General features: G+C 43.8%; 1 protein-coding gene across 1 annotated transcript; it reads right to left on the reverse strand.

Moving 5' to 3' along the window:
- Window positions 1–6,287: 6,287 nt before the first annotated feature.
- LOC125730560 (splicing factor U2AF 65 kDa subunit-like) lies at window positions 6,288–12,854 on the reverse strand. Its single transcript, XM_049005814.1, has 7 exons — window positions 12,752–12,854; window positions 12,285–12,401; window positions 12,059–12,197; window positions 10,742–10,821; window positions 7,662–7,784; window positions 7,484–7,570; window positions 6,288–7,297 (listed from the first exon to the last, which is right to left on the reverse strand). Exons 1-7 carry the CDS (start codon window positions 12,821–12,823, stop codon window positions 6,920–6,922), a joined length of 996 nt encoding a protein of 331 aa, XP_048861771.1. The 5' UTR covers window positions 12,824–12,854; the 3' UTR covers window positions 6,288–6,919.
- Between the last annotated feature and the right edge of the window lie 2,257 nt (window positions 12,855–15,111).

Below are 15,111 nucleotides of genomic sequence, written 5' to 3' on the forward strand. Positions count from 1 at the left end.
TGGCTCACGGCGGGTGCCGGAAAATTTCCTTTATTTTCAAATCCAAACCTTGACAGGTATGCTGCTGTTCCAAATCATGGGTGCATGTTACAAGTGCGGAACATATTTTAACTTAGTACTAACTTAGCATCATATTTGATCTGATTCGACTGAATATCCCAGGTTTCCATCTCTCATGCATCTGGTGTGACGTGTTTTCAGACTCTCAGGCTGGCGCCTGAGAAACGTCTCACTCCGGCCAGCTGACCAAAGTTGGTAACCTTGGTATTGTGTGTAGGAGATTCGGTATAACTATAATTTCGTTCTCCATTTGCATGCCCGAAGTGTCTTTAAGTGTTATGTAGTTTTGCCTGAAACGCAAAAATAAAACAAAGCAATTAAAGCCGATCAGTGGCTCAAATTGTGCTGTAGCGATTGAAGAACTTTTGTCGGAAGTTGGATTCGAACCCACGCCTTACTTGGGAGAACAGAATACCAGAATAGAGTAGGTTAAGTCCAGCCTTGGCTTCCAAGCTGACGTTTTTCTACATATGTGCTTGTGTATCATGGACAGTAAGAGGGGGCAGGCAAGGAGAGAATTTCTCTCTTTGGGGATCAATAGAGTGTTGTTATTATAACGTCTAAAAAGTATGATGGTCTGTCGATAAATCAATAAGAAAATAAATGAAGTCGTTTTCGCGAACACGCTGGAAAAGCCAGGGGCCGGACCGACTGTAGGGGGCGTGGCCAGAGACAGCCTGCTGACCATAGCTGTCAAGTCTCCCGTTTTGGCCGGGAAACTACCGTATTTTACTTCTCTTTCCCGCCGTCCTCCCGTATTATTTTCCCGTAAATCTCCCTTATAATATATATATATATATATATATTATATTATATAGTTGCTGGATAGTGTAGTGGTAAGATCGCCGCCTTTCACACGGGAGACCGGGGTTCGAATCCCGGTTGTGGCCAGAAACAACTGCTATCACAACTAGAGATTGATGAGGTACAACACGATTGCTACGACAAGGGGGAGCCAGGACGACAGGTCAGGGGGGAGATATCATCATCCCCACATTCCGAGATTGGGTACCAAGCCCCATATATATTAGTAGGCTGAATACAAGAGCAGCTGACCTGAGAAATAAGATCAAGCTGGAAGCTAAGCTGGAAACCTGGACCCTCAGAAGTACCCTCAGAAGGTCTACTAGACAATCCCTACGGACAATCCCTGACACCAACCAGCTGATCTACACCACAGCAACAGCTTGGCTATAAGATGAACAACAGCCGCACAGGAGCAGTATCCCCCATGGAAGAGTATAACAAGCTTAGCTTAGAAACTGCCAAGCTATATAATATATAATTATTGAACTGAACAATAATTCGTAATTTCGAATAATAATATATATAATCCAAACAGCGGGAACGAGAAAGGAGATGGATGGATGTGTAGAAGGAGAAGGCGTCCCTGCCAAGAAACAAAGAAGTCATGTAAATACATCCATACATCCATCTCGGATGACGAATTTACTTTCCTGAAGAGGAGCAGGTCACAGTCACGCGCATTTGTAAATGCGATTTTAGTGTCTCCCACGGGGAAGGAACGATGTCAGTCGGCATGAAAAATCCAAGTCATTAGTGAATGACAGAGAACATGAAACATGAACATGAAAAATTATGGTTATTTTATATTTCTTAAATTTATTATTACCTAATTTCTTAAAATGTAAGGGATACTGGAGCCTGGTTGCGGTGGTGGGATGGCTCGCGGGTGCCGGAAAATTTCCTTTATTTTCAAATCCAAACCTTGACAGGTATGCTGCTGACTGTTCCAAATCATGGGTGCATGTTACAAGTGCGGAACATATTTTAACTTAGTACTAACTTAGCATCATATTTGATCTGATTCGACTGAATATTCCAGGTTTCCATCTCTCATGCATCTGGTGTGACGTGTTTTCAGACTCTCAGGCTGGCGCAAAGAAATCTTACGGCAAGTCTATTTTACACTAGTATAAACGTAAAATCAGCGACACCAAAGGCGTTAGAGTAGTTTGCAAAACCTACAGACTATTTAAAAGGTAACACAACTGTTGCATACGTTTTATATGTGTGTTATCTGGGTGTGTAGACTTGTGGCGAATTGAACGTCTCACTCCGGTTAGTATTTTCCCGTAAATCTCCCTTATAATAATATATATATATATATATATTAAATTATATATATATATATATATATATATATATATATATTATATAGTTGCTGGATCTTATATAGTGGTAAGATCGCCGCCTTTCACACGGGAGACCGGGGTTCGAATCCCGGTTGTGGCCAGAAACAACTGCTATCACAACTAGAGATTGATGAGGTACAACACGAAACATGAAAAATTAATAGAAAATGTGCAATGAAAATAAAATGTAAATGACAAATGGTTATTTTATATTTCTTGTACACCTTGTACACCTAATTTCTTAAAATGTAAGGGATACTGGAGCCTGGTTGCGGTGGTGGGATGGCTCGCGCGGGCGGCGAGAATAGTTTAGCTTAACTTCCCTTAACTTTTCCCATTCATTTTCAATGGTAGTGCTTAACAGTACACAAAAGCAATGACGTTTTACCCTTATCACTACCGACAGTCGACACAACTGGATTTTGGAAAAGAGCAGCAGAGAGTGAGTAGTATTTCAGTAAATTTGGTGATTCACCTAAAAGAAAAACCGCCCGGTCGAACGGAAAGGACGACTTTCCAAGGTAAACTGAACAGCAATCTTATATTTTCTTAAATATTCCGATGTATTTCACATTCCAAAATCGAACTGGATGCTGTACGTTTTACGGAGCCCCTCGCGAAGCTCTCTGTGTAATGCTGAAGTAGTTATTCACTCGCTCCATAGGTAGCATTGCTTTTGAAATATTTAATAATTAATATTCAATTTTTAATGCACAATTTAAATAAAAACATGTTTGACTTTGGAAATTAAGGCGGGTACCGTTTATAAGAATTCCACTCATCGTGAGGAATCCAAAAGTATCTTTTATTAGTGGCCCGGTAAAGCAGTACATTTATTAAGCTAGACAGTGTCCATTTATGGAAAACGAGTAATTTGCAGTAAAACGAGCATACACTGGTCAAGTAGAATGAGTCTAGGCAGATGAGACAGAATAAACTGGATTACCGTTTATAAACTAACCTTATATATATAGTGTATTATACATATACTAATTCTGCACGTTCCTATATGCAAGGTACTGTGACGGTAACTTTCCTGTAAGTCATTGATATTTAACTACAACTTTTTTATGCATATTGTTTGCTGGCATTGCCGTTAACTTGGATATTAAAGAATTCCTCACATAATCGTTAAGTATTAAACCTACTAAAGTTGTTCAAACAAACCTTGTTTTAGGTTAAAGCAAGTCAGTTAGAAGCTATTACACTTACTTTGCTACCAAATGGCAAAGGTGTCAGATCACAGAATTCTTGTTTATAATTCCATGCCCTTCTGTGTTTCTTTACGCCTGTCAACTACCACCTGTCAAAAGTGAGGATGAGAATTTGGTTGGGTTTGGAGTCCGTGCTGGCAAGACCTGGAAGGATATTTGGGACAGTAGGGATGATGGGTATGAGGCTGTTATCCTCAAACAACAATGCGTACCAGGCAGCAAAATGTACCGACTACAGCAGTACCTGAGGCTGAAGCACAGCAATCTTCAGATGACACTGGAGGCTTCTGCTCCCTCAAGACCAGCACTTCCAGACACTTCTACTAATCCTCCAGGTTGGCTGACAGTTTCATATATGTGGTTCTGTGCATTGATTATGTCTTTTATTCATATCTATTTTGTTTTATAGAAATAGAGGAAGATGAGGAATTGGAGAGGATGATGCTTTGTTGGTCCCCTTCCAAAACCGAAGGCCCGATGAGTGAGAATCTCATATGCATGCACACACACAAACAGTCACTCTTCAGGATTCAGTATAAATTAAGGAATCAATATTATTTGTGGTTCATTTGTGGTTTTTTCACTTTGCTTTCAGGTTTGCAAGTTGTTGGAGTCCATGATGCTAAAGGTTCTTTCCCTTCAATTATGGAGGATAATTCTGGATGTCATGATCAGAATTTTTCATCCAAGTTCTTTATTATTCATCTTGTTTTGGCCACGTTCAGGCCCGTTTTGATGCCTGTGTTCTGTTTGTTCCATTGTTCAAGACTATGCAGCCAGAGATGACCTGGAGGGAGTTTCAAAAATCTCCTTTTTATGAGGCTGAAAAGCAGCGTTGGTCAGCGGAGAGAAAAAAGTAACACACTACCTGCTACTTCAAGAGCAGCGTTATTTGTAAAAATTGTAAATGTTTTCCATATACACTCTGTCCACTTTATTAAGAACAGCTATTTTGTGTCTGGGCTCATTTTTCACTGACAAATAATGCATGGCAACAGGTGGGTTACAATCAGATTGTAAAAATTGCCGCTGTTAGGTAGGTTTTCTTAAAGAAGTGGCAAGCATAGTTTTTTTTTAAAACAAAAAAAGTAAAGATTGTTTTATATTCTTTATAGTTCAGTATTGTTTGAATATACACTTGCAGCATTTTAACATATGGTTAATATGTTCCTTGTTTGTTCCTGATTCTCTAAGGTCATAAATTATCCCTGAGCATCTCTCAAAGTGTGGGGCAGTTACCCCAATGGCTAAATTCCCCATCGTGACCCTTTCAGATCTGTCCTATTAATCATTCCCTATCCACTGGCTAAATCTCTCTTGTCTCATCACCACCTCAACCAGTGTGGTGAGTCTAAGAAAGTGTTACGGCGTCAGTCAGGAGTTTTGGGCACACCTACCTATAGAATTGTTTCTTTGTACTATTCTTTACATTTTGTAATATTTATAAAGACATCATAACTATAAAGTAATACACATGGAATTATGCACTACTCAGAAAAGTTATTTAAAAAAAATAATTTGTTGGGGGGGACAATTCTGTTGGAACTCAGAAGGTTGCCGGTTCAAATCCCAGGGCTGGCCGAGTGATCCCACCATTGGGCCCTTGAGCAAGGCCCTTAACCCCAGCTGCTCCAGGGACTGACTGATCCTGCTTTCTACTTTATACTAGTTTAATGAGGTGGCCTCCTGGAATGCTTTTCCAGCTCTCCTGAAGGAGCCGTCTCATATATGCTGAGCACTCAGCCGATTTTCTTTAACTCTCTGGTCAGACTCCTTGAAAAACATTTCTACTGGGTTTAGCTCAAGTATCCAGGTAATATGACCCAGTCCCTTTGTAGGCAGAGTGGTGTGTCCAAATTACTGACTGGTACTGTATGTCTAACTATCTGACAGTTGTTAAAATGCTGCAGCATCACTGTTAGTATTGTCATAACAATGCTATTTTTAATTATGCTTTTTGTTTTGATTCAGGATTCAATGAGTCATTTGTTAACATGCTACAAAATGCATGCATTAACACTGCTGTTTAAGAAAATTAATCATTTCATCTATTTAATATTTGACATACACTACCGTTCAATTATATACCCTGTGACAAGACTTGATTGGGGTCAGTTTTATCCTACAAAAGGATAATGACCCAAACCAAACCTCCAAAATGTGTTAGCAATATTTAAAGAATAAGCAGTCAGACATACCAGGAGATTGATGCAGAGGACTGCCAGTTGCTGATAATAGGCCTCTATATGTAGATGTGGATAAAATTTTGTGAATTGCATGAAAATGTGTTTTTCTTTGGAAAACAAAGAAATTTGCATGTGATCCCAAACTTTTGAGCGGTAATGTATATCTTGGGGGTGGCATGGTGGTGCAGTGGTTAGCACTGTTGCCTCACACCTCTGGGACCCAGGTTTGAGTCGCCGCCTGTGTCACATGTGTGTGGAGTTTGCATGTTCTCCCCATGTCGTCGTGGGGGGTACTCCGGTTTCCCCCCACAGTCCAAAAACATGCTGAGGCTAATTGGAGTTGCTAAATTGCCCATAGGTGTGCATGTGAGAGTGAATGGTGTGTGAGTGTGCCCTGCGATGGGCTGGCCCCCCATCCTGGGTTGTTCCCTGCCTCGTGCCCATTGCTTCCGGGATAGGCTCCGGACCCCCGTGACCCAGTAGAATAAGCGGTTTGGAAAATGGATGGATGGATGGATGTATATCTTATCATACCCCTGAGTATGAGAACCTGAGTACTTGTCTCTTTCTGTGTAAATAGACTCAATAAACAATACATTTTATTCATAACTGTCTATGTCTGTTTAATTACCACAGCGACATAAATAAATAAATAAATAAAATTGTAACCATAGTTTTAAGCTGTTTATTAAATACATCAATATCAAGAAAACGAAGAATAATGGATGAATGTGATTACAAGAAATGGAGAAATTTGTTCATGCTTTTTTGAAAACATGCCTCAAAATGATTAGCATTTCAATCTAACTTGAAATGTATCAGAAAAAAAATCATTAACGGAGATTTTGCAGCGCCGGGGAGGGTCTCTTCGCTTCGCAAAAAAAATCCTTCAATTTCATTGGCTGCCACTGTGTTATGGCTATACGCGACCGGCCCCCGCGTGACAGGCGGGGATACTCACCACTATACTAACGAGGAAATTTACGCGCACTGCTTTTACATATTCAAGATAAACAGCGGATGACTATTAACATTTGCGAGTAATCAATGATTGTACAAAATTTTCTTTCTTACACAAAGAAAATGTTGAGGGCAGAATGAAAAATGATTGTCTGTCGTCTATCTGAACCAATCAGACTGTCCGTCGTCTATCTGAACCAATCAGACTGTCCGTCGTCTATCTGAACCAATCAGACTGTCCGTCGTCTATCTGAACCAATCAGATTGTCCGTCGTCTATCTGAACCAATCAGATTGTCCGTCGTCTATCTGAACCAATCAGATTGTCCGTCTATCTGAACCAATCAGATTGTTTTTCTTACACAAAAAATTATTCCGTTTTCAAAACACTTTTGTGCAAGAAATGCTCCCATGAGCCTGTGTTTAGTGCCTACAGAGGTCTTCTTTTTGCCACTGGTACAGGAGAGTACGGGTCCCACCTTGCCACAGCCAGGCACCTCCACGCCATCGACGGGCCGCGGAATCTCGATGGAGCGCACGTTGCCGTACTTGCAACACTCCTCCCGGATGTCCTCCAGGATCTCCTCGTAGTCCTCGTCGTCCACCAGCTCCTCGGGCATGACCATGTTGAGGAGGCACAGCACCTCCGTGGGCATGCCGGAGCTCTGCAGCCGCTGCAGCCCTGGAACCTGCAGCGTCACCGGCGTCTCGATGATGGCCGTCTGTCCCGGGGGGCGACAAGAGTGTCAGATACCCCCTGATCGTCCAATCGTCTCGAGTAACAGCGAGAAATTTACATGGACCCAAATAAACCCAAGAAATAGGGGCATTAAGCTTCCTGGGAGGCACCCAGGAACCAAGTTGGGTTTAGGACATCAGAAAGGCGGCAGCCGAGGGCAAATACTCACAGCGTTGGCATTCTTAGCCCCCACGCTTGCCCGCTGGACGATGAGCTTCTTGTCTCCGAGCTGCATGCCATTGAGTCCAGCCACGGCCTGCGGGATGCATCCCACACAAGCGTCAGCAATTCCATCCGGAAGCCCCGAGTCACCCCAGACCTTCCAGCTGCTGCCCCACCTCACGCACCTGGTCAGTGGCACTGATGTCCACGTATTCACAGAAAGCGTAACCCTTAGACAGTGACGTGGCACTGTCCTTCACAAGGTTGAAGGCCTTAAGAGGTCCGAACGACGTCAAGAGTTCCTTCACCTGGGCAAGAGGAGGAGACGCGGGGGGGGCGATTAGCCCGACAGTCCAGGCACGGCGCCTCGCTAGAAATGCTAATCTTAACTGTGGGAGAAGCAGCATGTTAAACTTTGCAAAACGACATGAGGAAACAGTGAAGACATCAGGAAAATGGCTTTATGACAAGTGGCTCGACATTACGGTGCAACACTAGAGCTCAAAGCCCCCTGTGCCCTTTCTGCATGACTTACTTACTGGGAGCGTACAAAAGTAACTATTTTGATTCTTGTCAATGAATGATAACACAGATTCCCCCCCCCCATCCTACAGCATATACAACACAACTGAATTCCTAATCAAGTTCTCTGATAATTCCAACTACGAATTTTGAAATATGGACCGAGTTGCATCTGATTTTAAGGGCCACAATAATTAAGCTAGATGGTATATAAAAAAAAAAACTAAATAAAAACAGCTAATTATATGTTAAGTGTTCCATGTATACAATGTGGAGGGGGGGGGGGCGACTCGGCAGAACACAAACCCAGCCGAATCACTGACTTCCTGTTCTTAAAACCAAGAACCACATTGGTGCAGTTAATTAGAGGGACAAAGCCTACAGGAGATAAACTCACAGGTAAAGCTAAGAGCCGCCACAGGGTCCTGCTAAAGGGGCCACGGCTTGAAGCCAAACAGGACGAAATAGCTCTGCTAACATCATTCCTCACTTATTCTACAGGAATCTACTGTAAAGCCGCATTAACCACTGACTTCAGAAAGGAGTCACCTGGGACACTGGCAGCCACAAGAGGGCGCTACCTCCTACCTTCTCTTAGGGGCAAAAAAAAAAAAAAATCAAATTTATACCCTGTGATCAGCATAATAAGTCTCTCCCCAGCCTTCAACCCCCAAAAAAAGGACCCCATATGCTTAAGAGCACTCCAGGACAGAGCCCCCCCACAGGGGCAGGCCGTCGACAGGGAGGATATCCGTGCGAGGGACGGAATGTCTTACTTGCCTTGTGTTACATGTTGGCATGGCAGCAGTAGGTCAGTACTACTGAACAAATTATGAGCGAAGACTTAACGATCTTACAGGCCCCTAGCTGGGGACAAAGTGGGGAACAAAAATGAAAGAGCTGTAAGTATCAAAGCGGTAGCAGGGACTGCAAAAAAAATGTAAACACCAGGATACAAGCAGCGGTTTCCATTTCACCTGTCTATGGCACATTTACTGGCTTTGACGTGAAATACATTAACAGTTCTGCTGGATTCAAACTCTCTCCCCCCAGTGCTGCTTTGGTACAGCCTTCCTCTTGACTTGGATTACATGTGACTCACACTGGATAAGAAAGATTACGATGACAATCCGAAAAGGAGGAAAAAAATCAAAGAAAAACAAACTGACTGCACTTCTCACTTACCTTTCACTGAAACCGCGATCACTATCTTGTGGGCTGAGTCTTGCCATTTTTAACAGTTTAGGCTAAAGTGAGTGGGACACCGGAGCTCAAAATGTTACAATGCAGGGGTGGACGCAAAACGTTTTGCGATTAACTTTTGCAAAATAAATAGGTAAACTATTAAATGCCTGTATGGATTATGTCTATAATGGGCCGATTTCAGTGGGTGGTGGCGATATAGGAAGAAAAAAAAAATCATAAAAGATGCTAATGAGAAGTAGAAAATGTCTAAAATGTGACCCTTTCAACACTTTCAGAGTAAGACGACCTCATCTGTGCATGTTGTTATGGTAATATTATCCATCACTGACGTCATAACAGAATAGGGCATGGGGCACGATGTGAAAACTCCAGTGAAGCTGATAATCGTTCACCGGGAAAAAGGTCCGAAGTATTTTCTGCCTTTCGAGCGACACAGCAATGTAGGGAACGATTCTTCCGCAGCTCCCCATCGCTGTTAACGGGATGTGAAGTCATCGTTCTCAGTGTGCGGACATGGACGTGAGACACGGCACGTCTGCGAATACTGAAGCGTTTGGGGACTTGGTCGATCTCCCCCACATTTCAAGCACAGTCTATGGTAGTGTTTCCCAGCCCAGTCCTCGGGGGTACCCCCCGGTCAGTCCACGTTTTTGCTTCCTCTCAGCGCACCTGTACCAGGTATTCGGTGTTCCTGATTGGCTGGGAGCTAGGAGGGAGCGAAAATGTGGACAGTCGGCGGTTCCCCGAGGACTGGGATTGGGCAAACACAGGTGTACGGCAATGTGGAGGTATTCGTCAGTTAGGTGACGCGCAGATGACTCGATTTTAAATTTTCATGCAGCAAAACGACGCGGCTGATTCATCCGACTAACACTCAGCAATTAACCCGATATACAAATATTCCAGGGTACCCAGCAACAGGCAGCACAGGGACTGGCTACGTGACTGGTTCGGCAAGCCGCCAGCTGTAAGGCACGTTTCCCAAAGCCTTTGTTGCTAATAAGGTTATTTGCTAACAACATTAGCAACTTACAACTGAATGGTTCCAACTATGCAAGTCGATAACATGAGGTTTTGGGAAACGTACCTTTTACATTAGCGGGGTCTCAATATCTTCATAATTTACAGCTGGATAAACAATGAGCGTAATGTAACTGTCAACTCATTACCTACATGTCTAATAAATGTTTAATAAATCCCATGAATATCTTTAAAAAAAAAAAAAAAAAAACCTCAAATGTGCGGCTATTTTCAGCAGCTAGCTTTAAACATGATGCTGACATTTGACCCCCCAGTATCTTGTAATGAATTTTAAGCGGTGAGGTAACTTTGACAGGCTTTCTTTTCCTACTAATCAGTTACACAGAGACGAGTGTTTATTTTATGTATGTATGTATGTGCGTGCGCGTGCGTGCGTGCGTGCGTGCGTGCGTGCGTGTGTGTGCATGCCTGCTTGAGTTCCACGTGCAGCAGTGGGACAGAAACACAGGAGGGTTGTGGGTCGGCTCCCCGGTGACAGAGACTGAGGGCGGGGTACCTGATCATCACTGAGATAGTTGGGCAGGCCTCCGACAAAGAGCTTGTGTGGCGAGTCTGGAACCACGGTGGAGACGACCCCTGCAGACAGAGCGGCACGGCGCCCAAAGCCGGCCGATCACAGCAAACCGTCAACATGCCGGATAATGACCACGAGCAAACGGCGCGAGTGAAATAAGCCAACTTCAAATCAGTATGACGTCGTTATCTTCTATATAATATCAGATAAATGTAACTCCAGCAAAAAAATACCTAAATACTGGGGCAGTTTGACGACTGTTTTTTGTCTCTCCCATCTTGCTCTCCATGGGAGATGCTGACACATGCAGCACCAGTCAAAAGTATGGACACACCTGCTCTTAATGCATTTGTCTCTATTTTAGCTGTTATTCACCTTATAGTAAAAGGCCTTTGGGCATGGAAGTTATGCATATGAAGTACTGCAAAGACAAAATTTTTGTCTCTTCAAAATAGGAGCCATTGGCTTCGATGACAGCATTGCGGACTCAACCAGCTAACATATGTACCCACCTGGACCGTTTCTCCAACAGTCCTCGAGTTTCCACAAGTTCTGCGCGCAAGCTGGCTACCTTACTCTTACTCTCATCCAACTGATCCCAAACCAGCTCTATAGAGTTTAGGTTGGGGGGCTGTGGGGACCATCTCTTTCCTAGTTCACAAGGTAATAAGCTACTTGCATAACCTTCAAGGTGGGCTTTGGGTCATTATCTTGCTGAAAAACAAGTCGTTTTCAGTAGGTGTGTCCAGAATTTTTGACTAGAATAGGAGCCAGCAACCCTAGAACAATTTGGGGGTTAGGGTCCTTGCTCAAGGGCCCAGTGGTGAAATCACTCTGCCAACCCTGGTATTTGAACCAGCAACCTTCTTTTCATGGGCAAACATCACAGAGCCACACAGCCTATGTTAACAGTAAGAAGTGAGTGACTGAGCTGTGTGTGTGTGTGTGTGTGGCTCAGCTGGTTAGGATGCCAGCGTTATCATCAGAAGATCACTGGTTCACATCACTGGTGATCACACCACTGGGCCGGCGAGTTTGCTCTAGGGACAGGCTGACCCTGATTTCTCAAAAAAAAAAAAAAAAAAAAAAAAAAAACATTCTTCACTTTGGATAAAACTGTCTGCTAAATATTTACAACATTAAGTAAATAAAAGTGAAAGTCTCCCTCTTTATATGACAAGACATCTGCAGCTTGCGAAGGACAGTCAGTCCGTAACGAGTACAAAAAACTGGCCTTGCCGATCGGCTCTTCAAAGGTAAATAAAGATTAAGGTTATGACGGCGACAAGCAAAACGGACCTGGTACGTGGAAGGCGGGCTGCTCTGAGATGCCAGGCAGGGGGCGATAGTCGTGGGGCCGCCTGATTTTTAACGACTGACCCTGGAAAATGATGCCGTCGAAGGCCATTGCCTGCGTGGTCTCATCCACGGACCGAAACTAGGGCAGAACGAAGAACGTCGTTAATCAGGGAAGGCTGCGGTCTCCGCCTGGACACAGCAGCCATTAGGCAGGAAAGACTCTTACTTCAAGGAAGGCAAAGTTCTTGTCCTGGTTTATCTGAACAGCGAGGACGGGATTGGTGGGACCTTGACATAAGCCAGCCAATCGCATCTGGGTATTGAAGAAATCCGCCATGGCCTCCTAAAAAGACAGGCAGACACACTGAATGAAGACAGGCAGACGTCTGAAGACATCAAAACAGGCAAACGAGAAAAAAAATGACTGACAAGTCTAGTACATTTATCTATTTATTTTGCGGACACTTTCATCCAAAGCAACATACATTTCATTGAAGAAGCAGGACCAGACAGTTCCTAGAGCAAATAGTGCTTAAGGGCTGCGCTCGGGGGCCCAATGGTGAAATCACTCTGCTGCCCAAGGGATTTGAACCAACAACCTTCTTGTGACCGGCTCAGTGTCCTAACTCACTGAGCTACACATGACACCAGTATGCATGACAGAAGGCAACGCGGGACTTTGCCTGGACTCACCTCCGTCAGGCCGAAGGGGATGTTGCCGACATAAAGCCGCCTGGCCTGCCGGGTCATCTGGCTGCCGACCATCGGCACCTGGGTGGGCGTCACTGCCACGCCGCTGGTGGTGGATGTTGCCAGTAAAGCTATCGTGGGGATCTGCCCTGCAGCTGTGGGGAGGAGAAAGGGCTTCAAGACCCCAACCAGGGACGGCCTGAATTTTGCCTCTGCTCTCTGTATGGGGAATTTGCCTGGAATAGGCTCCAGGGGAGCCTGACTAAGATAACTGGTTGGACGATGGATGGGTAATTAATATCGTTTCAATCTGACAGACAGCACTTTATTAAACTAGCAATAAAATATCACCTTTCTATCCCAGCAGGTCCTTCATATAGAAGCTTAAATAAATCCCTGAAGGTGCAGTTTTCAGTGAAGCATTTAAACGCAGGTGCTGCTCGAGGAATCAGCTTCATGCATCAGTTATAACAGCGTTACGGTAATGCACCGCTGCAAAAGTACAGACACGGAGCGGCCAATGCATCTTACGTAAATCGGTAATAACCAATTACCGCAATCGCAGGCATAGTCAGAGCGCAGATATGAATGACTGGAACTGCTAGTTTATCAAACACGGCGGCACTTAGTGCTCGTCTAGCCGAATCAGGTCGTTTCGAATGACATTTTAGTGATTTAGTGATAAGGAGCTGATATGACAAGATTGCCATTTGATAGGTACATAAATCAATCCTACTTTCGACTCCGTTGTAACGCATGTTGTATATTTCAGTTGCGTTAGTATGGCTTAAGTTTATTCAGTTTACTGGATTCTCTGCACTTTAATGAAGTTATATGTGTATTGTTATATAACTGTACATCATTGTTAGTTACTGCTATCCGCTGTAAAGGTAGATACAGGTGCAAGACTTTGCAATAACGACCTAAAAGCAGTTGTTATGATTCCAGGGAACGCGGCTGATTTTTAGAGTCTATACATCATGAAGAAACGGCGATCGTGTGAGAAAGACTTATTCTGTACGGATGACAGGGCCAGCATTTCGGACCCAAGGGAAAGGCTATTGTGCATCGGAAAGAGACAAAATCATATCATTATATAGAAAACTCGTCGTAGTATTTAAAAACCAAGTAACTAACACTGTTATTAAGTGCGGACTTTAAATCAAGTGGTCGCGGTCGTTTTTATTTGCATAAAACTTTAAACGTGATCTTGAAAATATAACGCTTGCAACAAACATCCATGCATAGTGTGTTACTGCGAATGAAAATACGCGGGTCGCAATTTATGATCCAAGTGTATAATGGTAAATAATTAAATAAATAAAACCGCAGGCTTTCACATCGAGTGCACCCCAATAACGTTTCATTGAAATGTCCATGTTATGTACGCCGGGCACTGATGGATGCAGGCCTAGCGATCTCTATAACAATGCCAAGCAAAGAATGTCACTGATTTACCAAAGCGGTCAGTTTTCGGGGATCCTGCGGCAGCTGGGAGAAGAAGAATCGGGCAGGTTTCAGAATCGGCGAGCGCTCGGATAAAAGGCACCGATTTCCCAGCCGCGCTTTTCTTTCCGGAACCAGCAGAAGTGCCCTCCGCACCATCCTCGGCGCTAGGACACGCCGGCCACTTTATTACCCTAAAACAGGGAGCATACACCGATCTTCAAAGCCAAACTTACCTTGCCGATTTTCGCTTAACTGCTTCTCAAACTCATCGAAATCGGACATTTTTCAGTCCGTACTAAAGACGTATTGCAAAATAAGCAGAGGTCCAACAGTAGGCCTTTGAATGGGCTACAGGCTGCATTGGGTTCTGCTGCTTTTTCTTCCGAGTCGCCTGCCCCTCCTCCCCCGAAGTCATCGGCTCTTCCTCGGTTGTATCACACACAGGTTCGGAAACATTCGATGCGCATTACCGTCCCCTCCTGCACTGGAGGGTTAAGGACAACGTGATTATATCGAACCAAAATTGAAATGTGCAAGTTGACTTTCCTAGTTATACGTCTTCATTTTTATTCTGGGTTTAACAACCATGAGTTTATGACGTATTTTACATGATTAGTTGGCGACTGGACCTTATTGTTTATATCTCTTATTAAGGATCCATCCATCCATACATCAATTATCAAAACCACACACTTACAATCCGAGTCTAGTTTCATATGCTGCGCTGCTGAGCGACCCGCAGAATATTATGCATGAGTACAAGTCACAAGCCCCGTTTCCACTAACACGGGGCCGGTTCTAGCTTGGTGCCTTTTGAGACCGAGGCAAAAAGATGCAGAAATGTGTTTTTCTTTGGAAAACAAAGAAATTTGCATGTGATCCCAAACTTTTGAGCGGTAATGTATATCTTGGGG

This window comes from Brienomyrus brachyistius, unplaced genomic scaffold, assembly GCF_023856365.1.
Source record: "Brienomyrus brachyistius isolate T26 unplaced genomic scaffold, BBRACH_0.4 scaffold1387, whole genome shotgun sequence".
Classification (NCBI taxonomy): Eukaryota; Metazoa; Chordata; class Actinopteri; order Osteoglossiformes; family Mormyridae; genus Brienomyrus; species Brienomyrus brachyistius.